The sequence below is a fragment of the Phyllostomus hastatus genome, unplaced genomic scaffold, assembly GCF_019186645.2.
Source record: "Phyllostomus hastatus isolate PE091 unplaced genomic scaffold, TTU_PhHast_1.1 phas_contig_113, whole genome shotgun sequence".
Taxonomy (NCBI): domain Eukaryota; kingdom Metazoa; phylum Chordata; class Mammalia; order Chiroptera; family Phyllostomidae; genus Phyllostomus; species Phyllostomus hastatus.
In genome coordinates, this window is record NW_025333530.1 from 9,684,029 (window position 1) to 9,703,651 (window position 19,623).

Sequence of the window (19,623 nt, forward strand, 5' to 3'; positions counted from 1 at the left end):
ATATATCTCAGCCCTAGAGAGAATTATGCTAATGACACAACTCAGTCAGAGAAAGACAAGTATCATACAGTATGTGTGGAATCTAAAACACACAATAAATGAACAAACAAAACAGAACGAAGTCATAGATACAGAGAACTTATTAATGATTGCCAGATGGCAGGGGGGTTGGGGAGGTGGGTTAAAAAAGTGAATGGATTAAAAAGAAAGTGCCAGTCATAAAATCAGTCAAGGGGACCCAAAGTACATCACATGGAATATAGTCAATAATACTGTAATAACTATGTATGGTATTGGGTACTAAACTTATGGGGGGAGAGCACTCTGTAAGATCTACAAATGTCTAATCACTGTATTGTACAACTAAAACTAATAATACTGTATGTTAACTGTAATTATAAAATAAAAAATATTTTAAAAATAGAATTTAGTTGAAATAGTGAAAATGTCAAAAATTTATACTAAAAGTCCTAGGAGTCCTAGGCATTTTAAGAAATTATCAGACAGCGTTATGGAGAGGATAAAAGGCTGGTGAGCCCTTTGTGAGGATCCTAACTGTCAATAAAAGAGCGGCATCAAATGTAAGAAAAATTGGTCTCTTTTGTCAAAGCCCCCATGTTATTAAAGACACTCACCCTTCAAAGTATTATTTATTGGAAAGAAATTTTAGGAATTCTTATTAATTCCTACAAGGCAAAATATGGTTCCCCTACCCCCCAAAATATATTTCCCCTTTGCTCACAAATCTCCTGGATTCCCTGACTGAAGGCAAGGGTCTACATTTACAATTAATACAGTTCCCAGAGGGGAAGCAACAGGAAACAATGCAGCCCCACAGTTTCTTATCAGGGAGGGTAGCTAGAAAGTCATCAAATTAAGGTACTTCAACTTGATGTCCTGTCTTATCTAACATCTAATTCTTTAACAAAGCCTCATATAGGCCACAAGGTAAGGCGTTCCTAGGTGAAACTGAACTTCCATTATAGAATGGTTCACCAAGACCAATGGGCAATTTCAAGAAGTCTTTAAAGAAGTAATTATGCCACGAGAGGAATCCACATGGTCTAGACATGCCTTTCTTAGGAATATAGAGCTATTTAATCTTGGCAAGGGCAGCTGCTCTTCTTTCTGTATTCTGGAACAAGGCACGAATTAAAGCTTTTACTTCACTGGAAGAGAATGCAGCTGCCAAAGGTCCTTTTCCATCTGCCCACCTGAAAAATAAAAGATAAAATTCTATTTCCTATTATGTCTCTGAAGTATAAGCAAGATTTAAAAATTGCTTATTTAACCCCAAATGCTTGTATAAGTAGCAATAAAACAAATCCTGACATCCTTCCCCTTCTTTATGGATCTATCACTCAATCTCTTTGACCTCTTCTGCTTCTTGGCTCCATCCTGGTATCAACACAGACAGATGAAGAGAGCAAGTTAGGAAGATAAGACTATTATACCTACTGAGCCCTGTTTGAACTCGATAATTATGACCACATCTTCATATATTACATGGAGTATTGGGATCTGTAACTACTTCAAAAAGTGAACCACAGACAACAAATTTCAACTGACAAAGAATTGGAATAAAAAATACAGAGAACTCCCATAAATAAATAATGAAATCACAAACAACCCATTAAAGGGCAAAAACTAGGAACAGGCATTTTACAACAGAAGAAAAATGAATGATCAATAAATGCTCAACATCACTAGAATTTAGAGAAATGTAAATTACAATGACAATAAGCAAAAGTCACACCAATTAGCAAAAATTTAAAGTCTGATTAATACCAAGTACTGGTATAAATTTGAAGCAGCAGGGATAAATTATGAAGTATCTTTTAATGGAGCATGATACAGCAGTGAAAATGAACTACAGCTACATACACCATTGTGAATGAATTTCAAAACATAATACTAAACAAAAGAAGCAAGTTATAGGAGATTCCACTTATAGCAAGCTGAAAAATAGGCAAGTCTAAACTTTGTATTGTTTAGGAATATGTGCAAATGTGGTAAAACTATAAAGAAAGGCAAGAAAATGACAAGAAATTCAAGATAGTAATTATCTCTGATCAGGAGAATTTTGGAAAGTACACAAGAGTCATCAAAGGTACAGGTAATATTTTTCTTCAGTTGGATAATAGGTATATGAACATTTATTTTACTCTTTTTCTTTACACTGTGAGTGCATGTTATATATACTGTACTTTTTGATATGCACATTTTATAATTTTAAAATATTTAAAGTACAAAACTAGAGGTAGTTTCTTTGGTAAAAATATTTACTAGTGATTATCCTTATATTTTCTGATCTCTGGAAGCAAAAATCATTCTAGACAGAAAAGAAAAAGAAGCTAAGATATATCAGTATTGTAATTTTTCTCGTGACAAGAAATTAATGATCAATCTTAGGCTATAAGAGACCCCTTTAACAGCAAAAGAAAAATTATCTGCTGATCTCTGGTGTCTTACCTAAAGATGTCTCTTACTGCACACTAAGAACTTGTGAATAACAAATAAATAAAACAAATTTTTTACTAAATATAAGTTAGAAGTATTTTGTTATGATTTTTTCAAGTAGAAATCTCATTTACATTATTCTAGAAAAGACAGTATTTGCTGAGAAAAATTCAGACCTATCTAGGTCTAATATAATTGAGGATCTGTTAATAAACCAAACTACAGCAGATAAACAAGAAGCTATAGGGATGGAGACTCACCTTAAAGCCTATTCAGGGAGCTCCCTATGCAAGGTATATACTTGTTAATAATCTACCAAGACAGTAAAAGCATCCATGAGTGTGTAACTAACCCACATCTATACTGCTTTGTATAGTAGAGATGACTTCCACACACTCAGTATGGTATGATACAGGCAGCATACAATTACCAAAACAGCAATATTAACTGACCGTGGTCAGAAAAAACATCTACTATGTGCATGGTGCTTAATCTCTAAACCTAGTCTATGCCCTGCAGAAAAACTGCTGTTCACTCAAACAGTGGTTTGAGGTTATGTAATACAAACAAAAGTCACTTCTCTGTTAACATGCCAAAGCCCATGTTAAAATGCATTCACAGTTGGTTACAATAGGCATCAATTTCCATCTAGGTGTCAGAAGGTGTACTTCTTACAAATCCAAGATCCCAAAGCAACATGTTCAAGACCACAATCATATGAAACAAGAAGTCTTATTTCATGATTATCTGTACACACAATGCTAGACAACTTACAAAGGCCCCCAACTACTGTTACTCAATATGAAACTCTTTCCTGGGTAACATTAAGAAATAGACAAAATATTATAGTAACTATACATGGTATCAGATGGATAGTAGACTTCATCAGGAAGATCACTTTGTAAATTGTACAAATGTGTAATCACTATGTTGTACACCCAAAACTAATATAATACTGTATGTCAACTGTATTTGAAAAATAAAAATCTTAAATAAAAATAATCTTCCCAGGCAAATAAGGAAGGAAGGAAAAGGAAAGGGAAAGGGAAAGAAAGGAAAGGAAAGGAGAAGGGGGAGGGAGAGAAACAGAGGGAGGGACAGAGAGCGATAGAGAGGGAGGGAGGAGAGGGAGGGGGAGAGGGAAAAAAGAGAGGGAGAGAGAGAGGAGGAAGAAGGGGGGAGGGAGAGAGAGAAAGAAAGAAGGAGCAAAGCATTGCTATTAATGACACTAATACTCTTTGTATCTGTGAAAAGATATACGCCTCTACCCACCTATCCCCAATTTCCTGCAGGCTGGCCTGTAACATCATCATCAGTTCTTTGAATGGCATCCATTTTGGCACATAAACTGGAACTTCTTCTTGATACTTCCTATTCTTGCTTTCTTCAGACAGAGGTGCAAATACTTGGGGTCCTTCATCCATCACTGTTTTGCATAAGGAATATAATCTGTCACCATCTTCCGTAGAGATGTCCTGGTTTTGCACAAATGGAACACAAGAGAATAGAATTGGGTCATTTTAGTAGGAAGGAGAGGGCAGATCTTCGGTGCATGTTGTCCAGGCAGTCAACTACAGCAAGATGTTTTCCAATCAATTTAGCACATCTTATCAGACACTAGATTTCATCAACTCTCTGATAATACTCCTGAAGCTAGAATGATACAAAATATGTTCAACAAATTGTTAGTAATTTAGTTTGCCTACATGAAAGAGCCCATTTCTCCAGTAAAATGCAGCAAAGCTTGCTGCAAAGCAAGGAATGTTATTACAAATAAGGGTTTAACCAATCTATCCTTCAGAGGCATGAGATGGATCACACAAGTAATCACAACTGCAGGAGTATGTTAGAAAAGTGGTGCCTGCACAAGGCTGCATTTCACTTTACTAAATTAAATTATTTAATTCACTTGCAAATTAAATAAATATATGACTCCATACTTTACAATCCATCTCAGGACTACCCAGCTTCCAAACTCCTCATTCATAATGCTAGTTGGAGAAACAGTATAATCATACTTTCTTACATAGGTATAAAAGATAAAAATTACCAAGTCTCTAGAGCAAGACAGAATTAAGACAAAACTGAAAAACCGACAGTATAATGAGTTAGACATAAAACATGAACAATTTCTCTTACCATCACTACTGAGTAAAACAGACTTCAACAACACTTTCTTAGTAAAGTGACAATCTAGGACAAGAATTGCATATCAAGTCTGGTGAGGCATCTAATGACTCTTACCTCTAGGGCAGTGATTCTGACAATAATCTCAGAAATTGCTGTATTGAGTAAAGTCCCCACAGCCTTGCAATATATATTCACTGGCAGGACATCCTGCCACACAAGTCCAAGTCTCTTCAGCTGATGCAGTACCTGTCAGAAGAACACAGCTATTTACATAGAAGAGAAATTGTTGCAACCTCTTTCCGGATTTATATTCATCATTTGTGTGTTTATAAGAGAAGAATGATTATATAAAGGTGATGTAAAACAATATAGAAAATGTGCTTCTTGAATACTAAACCTTAGTGATATGCCTACTACATGAAAACTACACTAAAAAATATATCATGCAGGAAGGAGAAGCTATAAGATGAAAGCTAATATTTCAAATTTCCCAAACCCAAGTTCACAGGTTAAATATTTGCTTTGATAAACTCAATGACCTGTCACATTAGTGAGGTGATGGAAAGGTAGCTTCCTATTGGCTTGGTAGAGCAAAGGAAGGGAAAGGTGGTTAAATATGACTCTAACAAGTATCCAGATTTTCCCATGGGAGGTGTGTGGAATCAATTGAGTTACCTGTTACAGATTCTTTGCTGTTTAAAAAACAAGGAGGTATAGGTAAAGATAAAGTACAAATTCCAGAGCTAACAAAAGAATCCCACCTGCCGGACTGCTTTACTTGCCGCAGAATAGTTCTCTTCATCATCCATGTTTGAAAAGTTCCTAGCACTTGATAATCTTTCCAGAAGTTCTCCTTTCTGTGCCCGCATTTGGGCCAAAAAACACTCTGTTCCTATGATGAAAAATGAGAATAAAAAGTTCTAAAAGTTGTTCAATTACACACTGCAAAACTAAGGTGGAAGAGGACAGAAACATGTACCATGTATCCGTTCTGCTTAAAAATACTTGTTTGCTACATAACATCATAAAGCTACCCTAAAGTTACTAAAAGCAATCACTTCTAACACATTACCTACCTCCTCCAAACCTACCCTCAGGACAGTAAGTCTTTTCAAATAGTTTGTCTAGACTCAGAAATGAAAAAATTACTTATGCAGAAAAAGCAGCTACTTATTTTTCTGAAAGATCTATATTACCTAAGAAAAATCAGGTGAAAAGCTAAGTGAGTTATATAGACTCTCTGCTTTTCTTAGGCTATCATTATAGTAAACATACTGATTTACTCCACATTCATTTCTTCTGATTTTCAATTCCAATAAAGCTAAGGGAGGTAGAAGAGGATGGGACTGTCATAAGGTTTTACAAAATAACAAGCACTGACATTAGTGAGCTCTTACAATGCAAACAGAAATCTTATCATTTGTCATTCTACTGACATAATTCTGATTTGGTGAATTCACTGAACACCGGCTACGCAGTTTAAAACTCTAATGTACCATGAAATCATGTCATGAAAAAGTAATGCTTCCACAAAGACTGCATTCACTTTATAAAATTAAAAAACTGGGACACTTGCAAATTAAATGCCCTCCTACTTTCCAATATAGCTCAGGACCACCATCTAATTTCTAAATGCCTCATTCATAAATTACAAAGATACCAGGCTGAGAAGCTGCATAATCAATATGCTTTACTAAATTTAAGGTATCAGTTACCAAGTCTCCTGAAGCCAGGTACAAGATCCACAAAAGTAGTAGTGCCATCACAAAGAATGGGGGCAAGGCGTAATCTGAACTGATGCCCGAGGGTCAGCAAGTGATGAGCAATATACATACAGTTGTTGTGGTGAATGGCAGCCAACTGGGGTAGTTTTTGAAGGTTCTCCCTAGTACAGGAAAAGGGGTAGAAAGAAAAAATAAATCATATGTTACTGAGGTTACAGTTGATGAAGCTACTACTCATAATTATTTCTAGGCTTTAATTATTATCTACTGTATAAATGCTGGACATAACAAGATATACTCTCAATCACTCCCACTCACATTCAATCAGAAAGACGTTCTGCCTGAATGTGACCTTATCCTATAAAACTATCCCAGTGAGCGACAAACAAGAAAGACTAAAGGAATTAAGATGTTTACCTGTATCAACTCTTTGTATTGGAAACCTAGCATAGCTACACATAATAAATCCCTTGAAATTTATCTCTGATCAGTCTGTAGAAACACAGATTTACTTTCTCATTCTCCAAATTCCTATTTCATTTATATAATAAAGCATTTAACTATTTTCCAATCCATTAGTTTTCAAAGCTGGCTACAGATTAGAGTATACTGGAAATTTTTAAATAGATATATGTTTAGAGTTCCAGCCAAGATGGGGGCATAGGTAGAAACACTTCACTTCCCCACACAACCAAAAGAATAACAACCAATTTAAAAACAATAAACAACCAGAACTGCCAGAAAATGAAACTGCATGGAATTCTGACAATCAAGGAGTCAAACATTCACTCACACCAGTAGGAGAGGTGGAGACGGAAGACAGGCAGCTGGATGGAGAGGACAAGGCGGTGGACCATGCAGGCAAGGAGGCGGGGTTGGCTGAATGGGAAACTAAAGACTCAAAACTAGCTGTAAAATACTGCAGGGATGCTGCACGGCAGCAATAACTCCTCATCTCACTGGAGAGTCTGAGTTTGCTGGAAAGTGGGGCTAGAACGAAATAAGAGAGCGGCACTGTTCCCTCTCTGACCCCTTCCCCACAGACAGTGGCACAACACAGAAAAGAGCTTTGCTATGCCTTGGGGAATGTCTAAGGCTCCACCCCCTAACAACTTAATAGGTGTGCAGAGACAGAGAAATACGGCCAAAATGATAGAACAGATCAAAACTCCACAAAAAGAGCTAAGCAAAAAGGAGATAGACAACCTATCTAATGCAGAGTTCAAAACACTGGTAATCGGGATGCTCACGGAAATGGTTGAGTATGGTCGCAAAATGAAGGAAAAAATGATGGCTACCCAAAATGAAATAAAGCAAAATATATAGGGAACCAACAGTGAAAGGAAGGAAACCCAGACTCAAATCAACAATTTGGAACAAAAGGAAGAATTAAACATCCAACTGGAGCAGAATGAAGAAACAAGCATTCAAGAAAATGAGGAGAGGCTTGGGAACCTCTGGGACAACTTTAAGTGTTCCAACCTCCAAATCATAGGGGTACCAGAAAAAAAACAGGAAGAAATTGAAAACTTATTTGAACAAATAATGAAGGAAAACTTCCCCAATCTGGAGAAGGAAATAAACTTCAAGAAGTCCGGGAACTATTTGAAGTCATGAAAGGCAAGGATCTACATCCAAGATTACTCTATCCAACAAAGTTGTCATTTAGAATGCAAGGGCAGATCAAGTGCTTCCCAGATAAGGTCAAGTTAAAGGAACTCATCATCACCAAGCCCTTATTATATGAAATCATAAAGGGGCTTATCTAAGAAATAGAAAATCAAAAGCTATGAACAATAAAATGACAAACTCACAACTATCAACAACTGAACCTAAAAAACAAAAACTAAGCAAACAACTAGAACAGGAACAGAGCCAGAGAAATGGAGATCACATGGAGTGTTTTCTGTGGGGAGGGGGAGGGGAAAAATGGCAGGGGAAGGTACAGGGACTAAGAAGCATAATTGGTAGGCATAAAATAGACAGGGGGAGGTTAACAATAGTATAGAAAACAGAGATGTCAAAGAACTTATATGTACAGCCCATGAACTAAGGAGGGGAATGCTGGAGGGTGGGGGGAGGAGTGCAGGGCGGAGAGGGGATAGAGGGGAGGAAAAAAACTAGGAAAACTGTTATAGCATATTCAATAAAATATACTTAAAGAAATAGATACACGTTTAGACTTCACCCCATACAAAGTAAATCACAACTTCTGCATGAAGCCAGGGCATTTATATTTTAAATCTTCCCAGGTAATTTTATTTTCCATGAGGTATCAAAAATCACTCCTCTAAATCTTCTACACATTTTAGTCTCCCTAATCAACTAGGGAAGAGATTTTCTGCTCTATATCTTCTAAGCAGCCCTTCAACTAATACTTCCTAGTTTGCTGATTTAATTAGTGTTAGGCTAAATATACAATGTCAGAAGCTAACAATCTCAGACAGTTGTCCTCATTTTGAGTAACACATCAGAATAATTTATAAGGTTTTAAAAAAACCACAGAGCTGTGGGTCTTAAACCAGACCTATAAATCAAAATCACTAGGGGTAGGACCTAGGCAAACATATATCTTCTTAAAGCTTCATAAGCGATTCTAAAATATTGGCAAAGCTGAGAACTCTAGTCTAAACCAGTGGTTTTCACAGTGTGGTCCCCTGACAAGTAACATCAGCATCACCTGGAAATTTGTTTAAAATTCCAGACTGAATAATTCCGGTCCTATTGTATTCAAGAAATCTTGGGCACAGGATCTAGCGATCTGTATTTTAACAGTGCTTCCTGGTAATTATGATGCATATTCAAGTTTGTAAACCACTGGTCCAGCACAAAGTTCCAAGATCATATAAAAAGTAAATCTAAATTCATACCAGTGTGAAAAACCTTTCTAATCATGGAACTTCTAAGCCAACGTGTCTCTAAGGATATGGCTATTAGCTGACCAAATGATGTTTTCCCTTTTTCTTTACTTGACTAAGTAGAAAGTGAAATAAAAATTTTAAACCACAGCAAAGAAAATATAAATAAAAATAAGGTTCACAATCAATAAGCTTTCTTTTATTAAAAAAAACTGATGTGCTTGCTTAAAAACATCTCAAATGTTGAAAATCTGAACTAAAAATACCACAAATAATCAACTAACTTTTTTCTTTAAAACCAGAACCCTCCACTAAGAATAGCTTTGCTGACATAATATTTAGAACATTTATAAAAGACACTTAAAACACTTAATGTGTTTAACAGAGAGAGTTCTTAGAGGCTTAAAGCTATGAGAAACTTTTCAGATTCATATTAAAAGAAACTTTTAAAAATCCAAGACATTAAGTATATATACAGCCTAGGATAACTAGGAAGAGTGGCTGATCATATCTGACTGTTCAAAGGCAAACCCTTGTGGTAGAAAGTCAGCAAAGCCAAGAGAAAATCGAATATGCTTACTAGATAGCAATATGAAATGATGGCCTTTTTGTTTTGTAGCCAAGTAAAGTGAGACAGATCTGAAAACATCTACCATCAAAAATAGGGTCAAGCCCTGGCTGGCGTAGCTCAGTGGATTGAGCGCGGACTGCGAACCAAAGTATCGCAGGTTCGATTCCCAGCCAGGGTACATGCCTGGGTTTCAGGCCATAACCCCCAGCAACCACACACTGATGTTCCTCTCTCTCTCTATCTCCCTCCCTTCCCTCTCTAAAACAAATAAATAAATAAAATCTAAGAAAAAAAAAAGGGTCAAGTTCTTTTGAGTTTTTAAATTTCTATCACCCATTATATTGTAACATTAGAGTACCTTTATTAACTTATTAGTAAATGAGCTGTGTCTTTCAAACATGTATTTTAAATGGCTTACTGCATTTCATTGTAAAAATTTTAGTAACCAAAATATCTTTGGTGGGAGTATAAAGATTACTGGTTTTAACGTGACTTACAAACATTTTTTAGACATACAACATTATACAGAAATAATATATAGTGGCACTTACTTATGATATGTTGGTACAACATCATGGAACAAATGGAAGATATTCCTTACTGAGTAGAAAAGTTGAACAGCACTAAAAAGAAAACAATTTCAATAGATATGCATAAGAATATACTGGAAATGAGAAAAAAATTAAAACCAAGTGCACCATAAGTGAGAGGCATCAGCCAAAACTAGAATTTGGGAGAATACCTGCCTTGGTCACTGCTGAAAACACCATTAATGTAGATGGAAATACAGGATCCGGCACAAATAACACCTCCTTTTTGTACTACAAAATCTTTTATTACAAAATCATTACTATGTAATTCTGTAACACAACAATATCATCATAGTCACCAAATTCAAGCATACCGTATGACATTTTAGGTGAAATGTTCAAATGAAAACTATAAATTATTACACCCATAATTAATACCTTACTAACCACACTCAAGCAAGCATTACTTCTGCCAGACCCTATATATTCTCAACCAGTATTTACTAACTAGACTGCAGTCCTAGAAACCTAGATTCCTTAATAATTTTAATAGCAGCATTCCACCTAAAGCCTTGTTTTCTGCCAGTACCCAGAGTATCCCTTCAGTAACAAATGGAGCTAAGCCTCAAGTAAATGTTACCTACTCACTGACGCACTCTGCAAAGGGCAAGATATCAATAAAGGCATTGACTTGGTCCTTTTAGAATCAGCCTGACTTTCAGCTTTCACCTTTTCTCCTTCTTACCTCAATGCAAGGACAGGAGTCAACATTTCTAGAACAGAATTTAACCTCAAGTTTTTTGCCCTTTATATCTGGCCTTAAAATACCTAAAGATTATTATTAAAATGCACTTAGAAAGAGCAAATATAAGGTTTGTGTACTTACTTCTACATAAGAGTATCTTAAACTATGTACAGGAATTTCACATTTAGGAAAGTAAGTTACGGTTACTATACCCCAACACAGTTACTGCTTGATTACTGTAATACCTGTTTATTTCATTGTATTTTTGCTGTATATGTTGTTCTTTGAGGTTTAATAATAGAGAAGTGGGTTACTGCAGTATAGTTGTGTTTTTGTTTGTCCTGTTAAAAACTTTCTTTTAGTGAAAAGATGCCCATAGATATTCAGTATACAAAAATATTGTTGGGTATTCTGTATTCTCAAATAATTTAGAAAATATTGTCTTGCATCCCTAACTTATCTGGTATATTTCAGGTGAATGCCATGTGAAGAAATGGTCACTCTTATATATATTTTGCCAAAGCAGTATATACTTCCTTTACATGTATTTTTCTTCCTCTTATATTAAAACTGGGTAAACTTGTGAATATAATGACTCATTAAAGTCACAGAAGTATCTTGGTAAACATGTTCTTTCTAGAGCAGAATAAAATAAAGAGGTTTGTTTACATGTCAAGGTAAAAACTAAAACTCTGAAAGCCCATCTTAAGATGCAATTTGATTAAGTCCAGCCCTAGCTCAAAGTGTTTCCTACTCTCACAATGTGAAGTAAAAAACTACTACATATAAATACAAACTAAAGAAGCTTTTGTAAATCTGTTCTGCAATCAACTTGGGCTATAGCCTGCCATTTTCTCTTCAATTTAGTCTAGGAATAGGAAGGAGTTTACAAGAAGAGATTCTGTGGAACAGAGTTTGGGGTGATCTTTTGTACATTCCATTCTCTACTTTCTAATTTTGGTTGCCTAACAAACTATTACTACTTCAGAAAATAAACACTTAAAATGTAAATTAATTAAGGCCCTGGCTCCATAGCTCAGCTGGTTAGAGCATCACCCTGACACACCAAGGATGCGTGTTCAATCCCCAGTCGGGACACTATAAGAATCAACCAATGAATGCACAAGTAAGTAAAACAACAAATCGATGTTTTTTTCTTCTCTCCCCGTTCCTCTCTCTCTAAAATCAATTTTTAAAAACATTAACTATTTAGGGCCTAGATTTCAAAAGGTAAAAAAAAAATGTTAAGCTAAAGGGCTACAGTAAGCTGGAGTAGATGAAACAACTACTATTACCACTACCACAACAATAAAAAACATGTATTAATCATTTTCCAAATAGCATTCTAAGTTCCTTGCACATGCTTTCTCATGTAATATCATTCAATACAAACAATAAACAAAAATTAAAGAGCTTTTTGTTAAAAAAATAACAATTTTTAACATCAAAGAAACCCCTTAGTCCATCCACATACATGCTTCTATTTCTTATACCTTGCTGTAAGATGTATATTACTGTAAAGAAAAGTTAATTACCAATATATATGTGTGCTCTGGTGTTGTCTTAGGAAAAAAAAATATTAACCAAGGGGATAAGAAAACCCAAAAGATTCCAACTGGTTTTCTTAATAAATGGCAGTTCAGATATCTGTTTAACCAAGTCACTGCCGTTGTCACACTGCTCAGAACTCTTACCATTGATCACTGCTGGTTGTGGCCTCTAGTAAAGTCTGATAGGCAAGTTCCATTAATTTCTTCACAGATTCACTGATACGGCATGTGGGCAAAGAAAAGGAATGTTGGTCCAATGTATTTTCAGGCTGTAAATTCACCACTTCATTGTACTGAGTTGTGGACATTTTCTGTACTTGTAGCTTGTCATCCTCATCAGGAGTGGGTAAGTCAGGCACACTAATCTTAGAATCAGGAGTAATCTAAGATTCAAACATAGAAACGTAGAAAACAAACTATCCTCAGAGTAACTCAAATTCAAGCATACAGTGAGAAATAAGGTACTGGTTGTTTCCATAATGATAAAGCTGTGGCTCTACAGAGTATTTAAAAGATTTGAGTATATATGGCAGTATTTTAATGACTGCTCAATCTTGGGTTGAGAGCGTGTCACAAGAAATAAGCTATCCCCTTTACTATTTACTACCATTCTCCAATTCTGTGTGCTGCTAATATTATTGAAAACAGCAAAGCTGTGATATAGGCCCAAAATTTCAGGTAAATGAAAGAGCCTTCCAAAATCACCTTTCTCAGTCTAAACTATTAAATTACTGCAAACCAGTATGATCTTGAATTCTTAACATTAAACAAATTATTTCCCACCAGAAATGTGTTAGTACAAGGCAAAGAAATAATTCATTCAGGCTAGCATATCCTTCCCTTAAAAATCCCAAGTCAAAACAAAAGAGGCCTCACTAACATTTACACACAATGAAACTTTCCAGACTTAGTCAAGGTTAAAGGAATACTTGGCTGCCTGTCTGAAAACATCAGTGATATTTTTTTACCCTAACTTTTGACAAAGTCATTTAACCTCTCTGAACCTCAATTTTCTCACCATGCAAGGAAGAGAAATTGTATTGCAATAATGGTTTTCAAACCTTGCTCCTTAAAGATGCCTTAGGGGCCAAAAAAAGGGAGAAATTAAACAGGTAGAAGCAGCAGGTTCCCTAACCCCACTACAAGATGTATGGTTCTGCTCCGCACGTACTGGACCTCTGTAAAACATTTATGATAGAAACAGTTGTCTAACAGAAATGTTTAAGTCATCAGACTTGCCTTCCTAATCTGTAAAATGGCATACTATCTACTTCATAGAAATGTTATCAAGTTTAAGTAGAAGTATAAATGTCAGGGACCTAGCAGTCAAAATTATGGTTAAGATTAGACTGCAGAAGAAAAAAATATAACTATAGAGATGATTAGAAAAGTGCGAATGTTTGTCTGAAAACTAGTGGACCCAGAATAGACATGACTCAAAACAATGACTTCACAAGGAGGGTGAGAGAAGCCCAAGACGCAAGAATGTAAGGTCTAATATGATACCTGTCAGATTAAAATGTAAAAACAAAACAAAAAACAATAAAACACAACTTTAGATCTTTTGTGAAAATAGTGGGTACACACAGGGAATCGTCTCAGAGAAAATTTAGATGACTATAAAAGGTAAATGAAATTAAAATGATTTAAGAAAAAAAGGAAGATGAGCTTTTCAAAGTTGGCAGTTTCAAAGGTTTAATTCCAGGGCATAAATGCCAAGAGAAAGAACCAGGTTAGAATCTAGAGCAAAGGTTCTCTACTGAGAACAAATTTTGCCCTCAAGGAAACACTTGACAGTGTCTGGAGACATTTCTGGTTTTCACAACTGGGAGAGGTGCTACTGGCATCTATGAGAAGGGGTTACAGGTGCTGCTAAAATTCCTACAGACCAATCTCCCCACAGCAAAGAATTATCTATCCCCAAATATCAACAGTGCCATGTTGAGAAACCCTGATCTACAAGAAGATAACTATTAGAATCTGGGTACTCAAAAAAAAATGTAGTTTTATAGAAAGTCAGAATTAGTTGAATAGAGAACTCAAAAATTGTCTAATTCAATTCTGTCATGTTACTGAAAAGGAAACTGAGGTCCAACAATGTTAAAATATTTAGCTCAGAGTCACAGAGCAATACAGTAACAATTCTCCTTATATCAAGGACTTATGAAAGCAAGCCAGTGAGATACACATTAATTAATTTACCAAATACTGACTGAACACTAAGTACATAGTAGTATGCACCAGGGATTTTCCTGGTGCTAGAGATACACAGTAAAGAAAAAACTCAAACCCTGCCCTTCTGAAGTTTATTTTCTAGAGAGAAAGAAACAATAAACAATTCATAGAGAATGTTCATTGATAAGCGATATGATAAAGCAAGGAAAGAGTACAGGAAATAGGGAGAGGTCCCAATTTTTATTAAAAAGACTGGTCAGGAAAGGGAGCAAATGTTGTATGGTTCACAGTAAAAATGTTCCAAGTACAGGGAATAACAGGTTCAAAGGCTCTGAACCAAGTGGCCCCAGCAAATTCGGGGAAGAGCGATGAGAGAAGAATATAGCAGAACACAGAGTTAGAGAGGCAACAAGGGGGCTGACCAAGTAAGGCCTTAGAAGCTACTATAAGGCCACTGGGTCTTTCTCTAAGATAGGAGGCCACTGGATTTTGTGCAGAAGAGTGACATAAGCAACTGATATTTATGTTTAAAAAAAAAAACACACAGCACAATTCCTGGTAATAAGTAGATTTCAACTCCTTAATCCAAAATTACCTCAAAAGGTGTTAATATATATGCCCTCAAATGACCAATTACATATTGTGCTGAAGTGGACACAGCACCAGGGTACCTCAAGAAAAATGGGAGGAAGGCAAAGAAGGGATAGAGGGGCAAAGAACCTAGGACCAGCAGTGACAGAGAGAAACAGCAATTTTCTAATAAGAGGCTACCTTAGTCTACATGTTGCTTTAATCTAATAATATCTTACATTTACCAAAAATTTTACATATGTAGAGATGAAAAGACAAAAGAGAAGAAAATACACAGAATTATCTAAGATCAAAGGAGTAAATTCGCCTCAATGCAAATTAATCAGCCCATTAACTTTGCAGATAATTTGTTTACACTCTAAAAAGATCACATATTTTTTTTTGTTTTATCCTTTTAACTTCAAAACTAGTCCCTCTATTAGCCTAAAAGATGAAATCAACATTTTCACAATAGGATATAATCTCTGGACATAAAGAATACCTAATTATACCTGTCAAAAAATTGTGTACTAAAAATTCAAGTTAAAAAGCTGAGAATAACCTATAGGTTGACATATTATCTAATTTGAACAATAGTAATCCATTACATTTATGTAGACTTTTTCAATTTATACAATGCTTTCATGTGCATTATCTAATCTGGACCTCATAACACCTTATGAAAAAGGTAAATGTTAGGACCACTCTAACGATGAGAAAACTAATATGCAGAAGATTAATAACTCCCTCAGGGAGCTCAGCAATCGTCATGCTCTCTTCCAGTCTACCATATTCGTCTCAAAAATGAGTTGCTTCCTTAACATAATGTAACATACTATGACTCCAATACCTTCACAGTGTTGTGAATTTCAGAGGTCATGAGGTTTCTAGCCGCCACAATCACATCCTGACACTTCTTGTTAGCAAAATGAGAATTGATATTACGAGCATATTTCAGCAAATCAGTGGTATCTCCTTTCAAAAACCTCATCTCCTTTAAGGCATTTTCAAATTCTTCAGTGGACTGTATGATCTGAGAAAAACAAGAAAAAAGAACAACGATATACATATCATCCATTTTAACATTAAAATGTCAAATCCAGTGTACAGAAAAGAACAAGGGCCAACAGGTCATTTAAGTCTTAGAACAAACCAGCAGTTACAAAGTACAAAACTATTATATATTTTTCCTGCCTTAAATTCATTAGAAAGAGGATCTTTAACAGAAATCTCTGACTGTACTTGATAAAGGTACAAAGACCTTTAAAAATAAATATACTTATTTTAGTGTTCAAGGAAACACTAAAGAAACAAAAAAGTGTTACATAGTAACTATTATCACTGATACAAGTATAAATAAATAAAAGGATAACTGTTTTTCAAAACTTTCTTACTAAACAAAATACACTTAGTAAAAATATGATACTTCCCAATCAAATGGTAGGAAGCCAAAAGAAAAAAGTTATGGGGAATTTCCTTCTACTCCTTATTAATAATTCTCTTAAAAATGCTATAAAGAACAAAAGGTCTCAGAAAAAAAGATACCAATAAGAACCTACAGTCTCTTAAAACCTTCTGTGATATCTCTTCTCTTACCTCCTCATATTGCTGTAACTTGCTGCTATTTGTTGGGATAGAATAAACCAAACAGTTTTTAATGAGGCACTCAGACAAGTCCTCCCAGATCATGTCACCAAGCATCTCAGCCAGTATGATCTTAGATGTTTTTTCATTTTCTAGATCAGTATCAAGAGGTGAATCTGAATTCAAAAGAAAAAGTTTTTCAATAAGAAACTTTTCACAGTCTGGATTATTCTCAAGTTCCCTAGTTTTCTAGAATTCTTTAATTGTAAGATGATGGGGAAGAAAACAGCATAGATAATTCTACAGCTATCTTAACTGACTGCGCGGAGAACAAAGCATGACATACAATTATGATTTTACTTTCACTGCTCAAATGAATCATCTGTCTGCACTGTATTACTGCCTGTACTCTGTAACAATGAAGTACTAACCATCTACATTATAATCATTTACTGTTGCTCTACTGATCTGATTATATGACAAGCACTCAGAAGTTCCGCAAATGAAGTTGAAACTACTTTAGAATAATATCTCAGTTCTTTAATAATGAAGAAATGTACTTTTTTCATCTCTGCATAGGAACTGAGTGTAATCCTATGTAAAATACCAACAAACACCTTACATTATAGCATATCTAGTCTAGCAAACAGAACACTTCAATACCTCTTCTATAGTATACCTTACATGGTAGTTTTTTCCCCCAACACATTTTGACAGAATTATATTAAGAATATTCTATTATATTAAGAAATGTAATACTTCAAGATTTTCTTGGAACAAAAGTAATGCTGACCAAATATTCACTAATCAGAAATGGCAGTGTTTTCTGAGATCATATTACATGTGAAGTTCCACAGAACGATAAGCGTATTTGTGACCTCACTACACAGATACAAGAACTGATATTGAAATTAAACCTTTTCATAATATAAATCAATTAAAAGATCCTTTTTCCTAACAAAATTCAAAATACATAAGATTTTAATTGTAGATTGGCTGCCAAAAATACCAAAAGAACTTGAAGAAATAAGTTTTACTTGATTAAAAAAATGAATTTAAAGATGTTTTGATAAATTTAGGTTTTTAAAAAGGTATGCAAAACCATTTGAATTCTATATTAATAGTAGTGATTTGATACCTAGGTTAGTGAATTTACTTAACTCAGTCATAGTTTTGAAACTGATATGCTTTTGCTTCCAAGTTAAATTAATTCATTCAAAAAAGACAAGCTAAGTTTGTTGATGTAGGTGAGAATACGAAAGGAAAATTTTTTGGTACTCAATACAGCTATTGGAAATTTTTCAGTATTTTTGGAACAACTTAAATATAGAACCTACTTTTCAACTATAAATTTTATAACATCTAAGTACAGATCAGTTATTTATAGGGAAATTGTACATCTCATTTGAGATGTACTTATAAGTATAAAATATCAAATTTGGAAAAGCTTATAAAAAATGTAAAATAGCTCATTAATAATTTTTATATTGATTATATATTGAAATATTTTGGATATATTGGGCTAACTAAAATATATTTTTAAATTATAAGCTCCTGCTTAACATTTTTAATGTGGTCACTAGAAATTTTAAATTACATTATATACCTTGCATTTTATTTCTATTGGACAATGCTGATCTACACCATAGACCCTAAATGCAGCTACCATCTTTGTCAAGTGGTACAAGCAGCTGGGACACTGCCTTGTTCTATAAAGATCTGCTGAATGGATATATGCACACAAACCAAAGAAGAAGCAGTTTGTATAACATATAAGTGTGAACACCCTATATAAACCATTTTGTACCGTTTCCCCCTTAAGATCATATCGTAAAAGTTCATCAAACTATTAAAAAGTATTATATCCTATTTTGCTCAGTTTTTTTATTAGTAAAGAGCACTACATTTTGGTATGATTTTCCATAACAAATGGCGTAACAATATGCTAGCATAATGAACTCTTTTGGGGGGTTTTAAAAAGATTTTATTTATTCATTTTTAGAGAGGGAAGGGAGGAAGAAGGAGAGAGAGAGAGAAACACCAATGTGCGGTTGCTGGGGGCCATGGCCTGCAACCCAGGCATGTACTGACTGGGAATTGAACCTGCGATGCTTTGGTTCGCAGTCTGCGCTCAATCCACTGAGCTACACCAGCCAGGGCTCATAATGAACTGTTTGATAGCTTTCTTATGCTGAACCATTTTTTGCATTCCTAAAATAAACCCTTAGTCTCAATGTGTCCTTTTTAAAGGTACTATTGGATTTAATTTACATTTTTTATGTTTGCATTTATAAGTCACAAATAAAATCATTCTACAGTGTTCTATCTGTGAGTAAGCTACCATCATATTTTGTATTAAGTTTATGCTAGTTTTTAAAACTTTCATTAGGGTACTTCTCATCTTTTTCTATTGAGCAAATGGCTTGATTAAAAAAGGGATTATCTGGAATTTGAAGAACACATAGAATTAGTTGATAAATCTTCGGTGCCTGATGGTAACCTTTTTAGTGCCAAGTCTTCAAAGCCTTTCAAATTTCTTCTACAATTATTTGCATGTTCAGAGTTTCTGCTTCTTGATAAATTTTAGTAATTTATACTTTCTAGAAAATCATGGGAAAAGCAACACATCCTTGCTGTGACAAGACCAACCAACACCACTAAGATTTATAAAGAAAAAAAAAAAAAAACAAATTTACCCTCTTCTTCTCTACTTGACCAAGTGATCA

At 34.8% G+C, this 19,623-nt stretch overlaps 1 protein-coding gene across 1 annotated transcript in view; it reads right to left on the reverse strand.

Moving 5' to 3' along the window:
• Nucleotides 1-637: 637 nt before the first annotated feature.
• The window catches only part of ZW10 (zw10 kinetochore protein), a 34,223-nt gene continuing 15,237 nt past the window's right edge, over nucleotides 638-19,623 (reverse strand). Inside the window, exons 8-16 of the mRNA XM_045840469.1 lie at nucleotides 16,910-17,073; nucleotides 16,164-16,346; nucleotides 12,713-12,951; nucleotides 10,295-10,366; nucleotides 6,306-6,475; nucleotides 5,352-5,482; nucleotides 4,705-4,836; nucleotides 3,733-3,935; nucleotides 638-1,214 (exon numbers count right to left, since the gene is read on the reverse strand). Of these exons, the coding sequence (XP_045696425.1) occupies nucleotides 1,094-1,214; nucleotides 3,733-3,935; nucleotides 4,705-4,836; nucleotides 5,352-5,482; nucleotides 6,306-6,475; nucleotides 10,295-10,366; nucleotides 12,713-12,951; nucleotides 16,164-16,346; nucleotides 16,910-17,073 (1,415 nt within the window). The 3' untranslated portion in view covers nucleotides 638-1,093. The remainder of the gene's footprint in view (nucleotides 1,215-3,732; nucleotides 3,936-4,704; nucleotides 4,837-5,351; nucleotides 5,483-6,305; nucleotides 6,476-10,294; nucleotides 10,367-12,712; nucleotides 12,952-16,163; nucleotides 16,347-16,909; nucleotides 17,074-19,623) is intronic.